Below are 9,983 nucleotides of genomic sequence, written 5' to 3'. Positions count from 1 at the left end.
AATCGTTTTTCATTGGAACTGTTGCATACAATGCTGCAACAGAGCTCGGACTCTAGTCACTTCCGGGTAGATTATGTTCTCCGCAGACATCAATATGTGATCTTTCAAGTAACACACACAGCCAGCCTTCGCGCAGCATTATCACAGTGTGAGTTACCTGCTGGCAAATTTCGTCACACTATAGGACCAGTTTTACGCATATCTGCCACCGACACATTGCCTTTGACCCAATGTAACCGGTTGGTCAAGATAACTGTTCCTGATAGACTGTTGACTATACTTCCGTCCAACTCTTGGCACGCAGCTACAACAAACCAGAACAATACTGTTCCCAGTCATGAAAGAGCTTGTAGTAGACACTTCGAAAGTCACCCAATCATCCCAGGATACAAAACTGATAGGAAGCCCTCATTTAGGCGCCCAACTGGGCCGTCGATAAATAAGGAAGCTTTGGAGAATAAACCAAGATTAAATAAAAATGATGAAAATCCCAGTGAACTAAATTCTGCAAAGGACGATGATTTTGATGTGACGAGTCTGAAGAGATGCACTGAAAAGAAACATTCTAATGGACTTATATTTGAGATATATCATTGTCTAAACCATGGTGTTCGCCCAGATTCCCGTGGAACTAACAATACCGAAGAACAAGAATTTAACCGACATAGTACGCCTGGTCAGGAATCACCAAACATTCACTCACTTATATGGGGTTCTACAGGCCATAACACGTTTGTTCACTCCTCTCTTAAAAATACAAACAAGAACACCTCAGTTAACGAACCGAATGCCCTACCAAGGAATTCGTCACAGGTGACGCGCAGCTCCGAACAACATGACAGAATGTCTGGAACCTCACTTTCGCTTTCCGTGCCGGCTGTTCAGCTGGATCGAGGTCAAACAACTTCTAGGGATGTGAGTGCCATTCCCGAAGAAAATTCTACACTTCCTTGTTCATGCACCTCAAGTCAGCAACCTTGCCTGGCCGATGGACGAAGTCCCCAGACAAACCGAAGTGAAACGTTTCAAGTAGGAAAACGGCAGCGGATGGTGACTCTCGACAACCAAGCACGGAAACGATCGAAAGAAAGCCGTAATGAGCCAGTGAACACTGAGGGTGATTATTCACCAGATCGTTGTGACGGTGAGTTAAGTAACGTACGTGGCCCATCAGGACGTGAGTTAGAATCATCTGGATGTATGGACCTCAAGCACGCCCTTGTTCCCGGGAATTCCACACAAATTCAAGAAAATCTCTTGGATCCTAAATCCCCATACTTAAAGTCATCGGAAAAGACTAATTCAAGGGCTATCGCTCTCCTTCCAGAAATGTTACCCAAGCGGGTGATTCGAATAAGTGAGGTCAAACGTGGAAATTCCAAAGAGCTTTCGGTTGAAGGGACTTTTGCCAGTGGTCGTGCTGGTCATGATGTAGCCACACAGTTGGTTGCCGCCAGGACAGATCTTGTGCAATTGGATGCGGTTCACGAGGCTGGTAAGCATGCCCCGGATGAAGAGACAATTAACAGGACACAAATGCTCACACAAGATCCATATTTGTTGACGGTCAGTTTAGAAGAGCAGGACAATCCATCAGAGTGTCCGACTGAGCGAGCATTTCGCCCCGAAGTACGTCGAGTGAAGGAACCACAAATGAGAAGAGCGCACATAGATAAGACAACTAGCATAGCAACGCAAGTACTGCCTACCTATCGCGCACGCAGCCTGGGTGTGCAAACTGCACGTGAACTAGAAAATGGTAGAAAGACTACAAGTCGGTGTGTAACACCCAGTGTTTCGGAGGGCTCAGTGTGGAACACCTTGATAAAGCAGGCGAGACAGACACGTGTCAAGACAGCGAGTTCGCAGACAAGGCGAAGCAAACCGAAATCTCTCCAAACCTGGAACACTAGTCGTGTTGTGAGTTCTGCAGAAAGGAGCACACAGACTCAATGCAGCAGTTTCTGTGCCACGGACAGTTGTACAACACCGATCAGCATAGTTACCAACGCATATCTGACCTCACCAGATGATGATTTACAAGCAAGCCTCAATCCTGCTATCATACCACAATATGTACAGCGAACAGATTCATGGTCTTATTGGCCGCGAACGGCGATTCGGCCACCAGAAACAAGAGCTCATTTCAGTGATAGCTGGGTTGTGGTTGGTTCAAACAGGCTGGATGGATCTGGTAACACGGATCTGAAGAATAGTCGTGTTGAACGGTCAAGTGATCTACTTCGAATGTTTGTAGCACCATCAGGTGAATCCACATACTCGTCGTTACTTGGCAGCGAAGAGTACAGCAATAAGTCTGGATTGATATTAGCAGACGATGTGACTTTCCGAAATCCCAGTCCATTGGAAAAATACAAAACCCAGACTAGAACGAGCGAAAGTACACTGGACAAACGACAGTCACATTATTCTTCCTGGTCCACGGAATCCGAAAGCCTACACGTGTGTAGTACAGAAAGTTTGACTGATATTATCAAGTCGACCTGTGAGGGAAAGATGCTACTCCAGGCCGATGTTATTGTAAGTCCCTTGAAAAAGGTCCACTCTGACCTATCCGGAACACCTAAGGTGGCCGAACGACCTACAGAGCCAAAGTTCATCTACACGTCCACTCGTGTTCATGAACCTATTGAGGTGATGATCAGAGAAACGGTTCACCAGCCGGTCAACTACGAAGACAATGCCGCAGATGTTGAAGACTCAAACGTAAGACTTTCTACCACAGAAAAAATTCCGATGAAGAAACTCTACTCGGATGCCAGTGCTCAAACCGGAGGCGATCCGCGAGGCAAGGAAGAAACACGTAAATCCCGGGATAGTCCGTTTTATACTCCACCAACTAAACAAACCCTCCTTGAGAAAATTTCACGTCCAACATGCCACAACTCAAATGAACGCAAAGACCGCTTGCAATCAGTGCTTGTCCAAAGCGGCCGCCGAAGTGTACCTTCTAGAAGACCGTGCACTGCGAAAACTATCGAACGGGAAAGGTCGGAAGCAAGGAATTCTGCTCCACGGAGACCAAATTTTGTCCGAAAGCTGTTCTCATCATTTCAGAGAGAGCCACTCTCTATCATGGCAACTCAAGTCAGTAGCGATCCGTACAACAGCAAAGGTTCAAAGGCGTACACTTTGGAACAAGGTGGTGACCAATCACATTCTAGGCCATTCCAAAGAGACCGCGCAAGGTCATCTGATAGAATAACTACTACAAATGCAAGCCCCTATCAGAATTCTTTGCTGACAGGACCCAAGCACATGCAGCCGACTGTTATAATTTCCCCACCGAACCCACATTCGCACTTCCATGGAAGCACACCTAAATCGAACAACAAAACGCAAAGCATCGGTGGTTTAGATAAAGAACAATTTCAAGAGCTGATGGAAATGGTTGAAAACTACTTTTCAGTTTCAAATCCAAGTGAGGAGCACGTACAAATTTCCAACCCAAAAAATACGCGGAAATTAAGTCCTGATCACAGAAAGCCAGACAAAATGTTCAAGCGATACCACTCAAAATCGGGCGAAAAAGTAAACGTTCGCAAGAACGAAAATCCAACATTTTACCAACAGGTGCGACTCATGGTTGCACATCCAAGTGGTTCTGCGCCAAGTCGTGAAACAGGTGGTAGAAGGCCAACCAAAGCGAATGAGAAAGAAACTGAAATAAGTGAAACGGAAAAGCTGAAAGACCGAAGCACACAGGAAATTGGTGGATATACCGTGTCACCCAATAAGGGAAAGTATTCTTTGAGCAAATCGCCATTGACTGATAAGAACCTACTCATTTCTAGGACCCACCTCTCGTCAGACCATTGTCTCACCGAAGTAAGTGGTTTGGAAGACACCGAGTCCAGTGAACTATATTCGGTTGACCAAAGAATTGAGGAGGCACTTCACGGGACATTAGACCGCATTTTATTTGAATCAGCTGACAAACTGGCATCAGTTTTACCGACCGGACAGGAGAGCCGAGCGATCAAATTAATATCCAGACTGGAATTTGTCGATAACGAACAGTCACGCGTGGTAAAAAACGATAGGAAGTCACCCGAAGTTATTCGCTCTTACGAAATTGTACACAATCTGAAGCCAACTGCGAGCCGAAAGTGGAATGTAGAAGAAGGAGTACCGGTGACCAGTAAAAGCCCATTTTTTGTTGGTCCTGCTAATCGTCACGGGCAGTTCTGCACACAACACATGCCAAAAGATTCCGCTGGGGAACAAACACTATGGTGTTGTACACCTTGGAGGAAATAATTGAGGAACTGTTCACACTGAAGGAGTGAAATTCACAGACCATTTCAGGACAATTTTCGGTGCGGTTCCTTTGTCTACAATTTCAGTCACGGGTTCTTCAAAAACCCCCGAACTTGTTGACAGTTCTGCTTAGATGCTTTATTTTCAATGCTTTAAATTAGACGAGAGAAGGACTGAGCATGATTAAAAATGCTTTCTGCAACGATGCTTTTCGTGTGCCTAGTCGTCCTGGTTGATTGTGTTCACCTGTCCAGATATTGCTTTGGTCTAAGTCGACAACTAAGCTTAAACTAGGATGTGGGCGGCTTGATTTCATCGTTCAGAAACCTTGGTTTCATGTAGCTGTCAACCGTTCGATGAATCCATCTATGATACGCCTCTCTCATGAGGCGTATTTTCTGTTCTTTGGGAATGTACGGGGTTTCACTCCCTATGTCGTGAGCTACATCGCCCAAACCGTTCCTTTGAGCAGGATTTATAAGATCGCGAACGGAATGGGTAGGATAGTTGTTGCATTTGCCTACATGTCTGGTGTCGTTAAAAAACTACCAGTATTGACTGCTTCTCCGCTCACATTTGCTGGGTGACCTTAGGTTTCAAACCTAAGAGAGACTGTTTCCAGGTTGTTGGGAGACCATGCTTATAGCTGACCACATCCCATAAGAGAACGATTTTAGGTGTTCGAGCAAATCATCTGATCGCCTTCAGAATCATGAACAGACCATTCTGCAGTCGGATTACACACCACACTTTGAGGCCTGTTTGCAAAGATAATACATCTGTAGCTTCTTTGTCTAACGTACAACAGTTTCCGAATTTCAATGAGAGTAGTGAGAACAAAATCACTTCTTGTAAAACCATATATGTTGATTTGCTCTGGGGATAAATACTACACAACTTCCGATTCCTATCAAGAAGAGAAGTGTTACTCGTCACTTTATCGTCTTGCTCTTGATTATATTAGTATCTATTTGCAGATTCCGTTTGAATCGCTTGTCTTGTACGGTACTCAGCTGGGGGATCTTAGAGCCGATTCTGTTCAGAACACAGAACGATTTACAACTGATACCGAGAACTTACATAATTTTGGTAGTAATAACGCAGCTCTTATAATTCCCGAACACGTTATCTAGCAGGCTAAAATCAACGTATGGCCTCTCTCTCCACAAATTGGATCTAGATTGATGTGGCCTGCGTTTCACTGCCTTATGGCCTGCAACGAAACCATATCCCTCATGTATTTTCCCTGTATCTAGTGTTTGTGCTCGGTATCTACCACAATGAACAGCAAGCAAGGTGAAAAAGTCGATAACATATAAGTTTCATAACACATTTACTGGCATCAAATCACGTGAGACATTGCCACTAGGACTGATGTGAGATTGTATTTTCAGGGATTGTACTTGCCAGTGAATACTGGCGAGTTGTAATTGACTGAAATAAACTAAACGGTTTGTTCTAGTGACGGCTGTCTAAGACCATGTTGTCTAGTCCCAAATGTTGGTATCTGCTTGCACTTGTAAAGTTCCTCTTTGATTTCAAAACATCAAAGTAGTTTTTACCTTCCAGACACTGTCGTCAGAATAATACGAAAGAGTTCACGACACTTTCTTTCTCAGCGAGTGGACTCAGAATCTTCCGACTGCGCAACTTATCATTCTTACCCCACAAGCGGCAACTGCAGTCTGGTGTGAACTCACCGAAGGCCCATGTTTTACGGTCATCATGGTGTTTGTAGCAACTCCTCTGTAACCTGACTTTGCTTGCATGTAAAATGCCAACACACGTGCACTCTCATTGACAGACAGTGGCCAAGTTTTTCGGGGTTATGTAATTTTCGAACCTTTTCAAAATTGATGCGCTCTGAAGATTTATGTGGGTTTGTTTATCATGTCCCGATAGTCTATGTTACGGAATGTCGTAATACACGTGACTAAACAAAGACTAAAGCTACCAGATTCTCAAACTCATTATTGCGTTTTAGCATCTAATCAGCGGGTACATATACTGAACAACGTGTTTTTTATTACATGTTTTTAATACACCTTTCAAGTCAAAGTCCATAACGTCCACGCAGATTTGAAAGAAACCTAAAAGAACACAATTTTATCACTGTCAGATTTTTAGAACCTTTCAGCCAATGTTTACATTTTGCACGTTGTACGAAACACGAAAGATTTAGACAGGTGGGAGCTTTTTGCTTTCACTAGCTTATAGTATCCTCCTGAATTTTTCTGGCAAGGCACGTTTGACAGAATTCTGTGAGGCAGTCAATGCGGAGCGGAAATTTCCTCGGAGGTGATGAGAAGGTATGGTAATAAGACATAATAGGACATATCATGGGACAAATTACCGTAACCACCCAGGGGACATCGAACCTAATCAGCATTTTAATGAATTTTTCGAAGCTTTTGCTGAAAATGAACAAAGTAGGCCAGGGTTTACTGTGATGGGCCGGTAAAGAGGTGGCAACCTTCAGGCACTACTGCTCATTTATTGAATGCATGCCGAGTTATCCTGAAGATGGGAACCCCGATTCCGGGCAACGCAACAAAGTAGGTCTTCCCAATCCCCCAATTTGTGACTGTAGTCGATGATATTACCACAACCTGTGTGAAATTGAAAATCGCAATACTTGTAAACTGCTGGTAAAGTTAGAAGTAGTATGTTCATTAAATTTGGAACAATTAGGTCAACGTAGCTGACCGTCAATGGAACCCCTCTGGGACGTAGAGGCAAAGGTTTCTAATAACAGCGTGACGAATGCGGCTCATGATAGTGGGGACACAATAGTAAAGACAGCCAAACCCGACAAATGAAACCGAGAAACTGCTGCTATCTAGAACCTCAGAACCAATGGGTTAACCCAGGCTTAGTGAACACACTAGCGCGCCGGCTAACGAACGCAATCGGATAAAAATGCGGCCGAACAATACAACAATACATTCATTTGCATATCGATTTGATTTGGATGAGACCTAAGAAGGGTGACACCGGTGGTGGGCTGTCGAATAGTTTTCAGCAACCTTATGAGTAGGGTAATATGGATTTAGCCTCTTCTGTTCGAGTATGTGGAAGATGTGGAATGGCAGATGAACACCATAAGTACCATTTCTTACTAGAGCTAATCGTTCTAATTGTTTCGCAAAAGAACCACTCATCTGAATATATGCGTGCACACGTGCACATTGAGACTGACAATGGCTGTTGATTTCAGTTGCAGTTGATCCGTTCGCCGAGTTGGCAGTTAGCTTACACAGATTTCGTGTGGCTAAATGTTTGTGCCTTAATTGACGTGTCAGAAAAAATTCGCATCCGGTGACGGCGATGGTGTAAGTACATTTATTCCAATCTTCATAGCCTGCTGAGTTGAATCACTTAGAGGTGTATGTAAAGTGCCCCATTCACCGAGTCTGGGTGAAACACAACTGTGAGGTGTAAGCCTCACAGTACTATAGGGTGAATGATGGATCTTTCATATAACCGTAATTTCGAAAGTATTATGAAAGAATGGAACAAAGCCTTTTATGCCAAATTTTTATTTTTTTAGATCCATCACATAATACCGACCCCTCCTCAACGTTGCACGTTGGTGTAACCAGTGTTTAGCCGGACGGATGGGGCTCTGGTGTCTAAATTATCCATAAAAGTTACCCAACATAGTACCTGTGTTTAATTTAATATCAGGATGGATGCTTTTTGCCCCAGAAGAAACCAGCATGGAAAAAATAACCAATCGTTTCGTGGATGTACAATGCTCAATGAACAGAACACAAGTGAAAAGAATTTCTCCTTGTTTTCTCTCATACAGATTGTACCCACACGATGAATGCCTCATGTGCGACTATACGGTCATACCTCGTCTCTGGATGACTCTTTAGGCATCTCTGATTCATGTCGACAATGCTGGCATCGTCGCGTGCATGTGAGAACCGGAGATTTCATAATGAAATACGTTAGCCTTCAATCAAAGACGGCATGCTAACTGACATTTACTCTAGGTGACGTCTAGAGAAGAAGATGGCTGTTCAACACGTCTGCATTGTGTACAAAACTTATCTTGGGATTAATGGTGTTCGTTGTTGCAGTATGTGAGTGGAGTGTGCCGGTATAGTGAGGTCACACAGGCCATTGTCACATGACCTGATGCTGGCCGAAATCGCACGCATGTCAGGTGATGGAGGCGGTAGTAGCGTGAAGGAAATTGATGCGAAACGTTTACTGCAGTTTTACTGGTTAAAATGTGTGAAGTTTTAGTGAAGACTGCGTCAGTGGAATAAATACCGGATGTCTGGTTATTCATCTTCGCTGGGTCGCACTTTCGATATCACTGATTTTCGTTGACAGCGTGCATGTGGAAACCATGTAAGTCGCTGGTAATTAGAAAACGTTATACATTAGACTAAAAACACTCAAAAAATGTTGCTATGCCCATAAACCAACGAAGGCTACATTTTTACAAAGTCCTACGGAGCTCTTCACTAGCTCCTCAAAGGTCATGAAATGCAAGAAAGCCGGCACTAAAAGCATTGGTTTAATCATACGGAAACAAATCAAAATGAAATTAAATGTGCAGTCTTTATGTCTGCATGATAACAGGCTGAGAAATCTAGCAATTTTTTCACGAGCCAAGCGGAGAATTATTACACTGCAATACTTTATGACGTGCGTGCAATGCGGTGCTGGTTGCTTCGTACTTTTCACCGTTTGCTAACCGGAAACCTAGTGTTCCAAATGACAGTTGATTTTTATTCCTGGTCATGTTACCCCCCTGCGACCGTAGTTTACCAATGCGAATATAGATCATTGGATGAATTTAGTCAACTTTCTTTCTCGTGGTCGCAAACTTCGATGGTTGCTGCTTGCAACGTGTGGAATGTCACATTTTGGAGCCCTTGGTTCGCCATTGTTTGAAGACTGGCTGTAACAATCAATCGGTATCTTCGAGTGACGCGTTATACCAGAACCTTCGGGAAGGCAGAGTGAAGTCGGACCTGGGTTTCTATACGGTACCAATAATGTAAGACTTCAAATATACAAACCTCGACGGTGGATACTCGCCCACAACAAATGGTTCACTTGGACCACAAAAGTATGAACTAAGCTAGCAAACAGGTTCCCACGTGAGTCAGTCATAAGGTCGTGCATAAGGTCGGCCACAAAATGGCTGATGACCTCAGGGTCAAATGAGTGAAGTAGTGGGGATAAACAAACGCCAGTTCATATATACGCACTAAACACGAAAAGTGGAGCGGGGGTTACAAATAGGGACAGAACAAACATGGGGAATTTCAAATGTCAAAGTAATAGACGATGCACTGATGGTGAACATTATTTCGGTTACTCCCTTGGATGTCCGGCGGGGAGGGCTGGGGGCAAACAATATCGGGAGATTCCCATGTAGAATTATAACATTTCCTCGCCAATGTCTTTTCAAGTCGTACGTTTGCGACGGTTCAGATGAAAGCACAATTGAATGAACACGACGGACATGAAACAACTAGTTGAAGTCATCAGCAGGATGACCTGAGTTTGTCAGGGCATCGTTCAGCTGTAGTACCCTTTCGGCGCCTAACCTCCATGCCACTCGAAGGTTGCGCGAGGGCTGGGATACTGCCAGGTTGTCCAAGCCTAGACAGGGGAAGTCAAGAGACAGAGGTCGGGTTCGAACCACGGACCTTCCGGTCGGTAAATTCGCGGTC

General features: G+C 44.1%; 1 protein-coding gene across 1 annotated transcript; it reads left to right on the top strand.

Annotated features, from left to right (window-relative positions):
- Positions 1 to 30: 30 nt before the first annotated feature.
- Positions 31 to 4,281, top strand: T265_05940 (hypothetical protein; the record flags this gene model as incomplete). Its single annotated transcript, XM_009171087.1, has 1 exon — positions 31 to 4,281. One exon carries the CDS (start codon positions 31 to 33, stop codon positions 4,279 to 4,281), a length of 4,251 nt encoding a protein of 1,416 aa, XP_009169351.1.
- Positions 4,282 to 9,983: the final 5,702 nt, after the last annotated feature.

Source organism: Opisthorchis viverrini, assembly GCF_000715545.1.
Source record: "Opisthorchis viverrini unplaced genomic scaffold opera_v5_118, whole genome shotgun sequence".
Lineage (NCBI taxonomy): Eukaryota > Metazoa > Platyhelminthes > Trematoda > Opisthorchiida > Opisthorchiidae > Opisthorchis > Opisthorchis viverrini.
The sequence above is the reverse complement of the archived record's forward strand: the minus strand, read 5'-3'. Positions and strand labels throughout refer to the sequence as shown.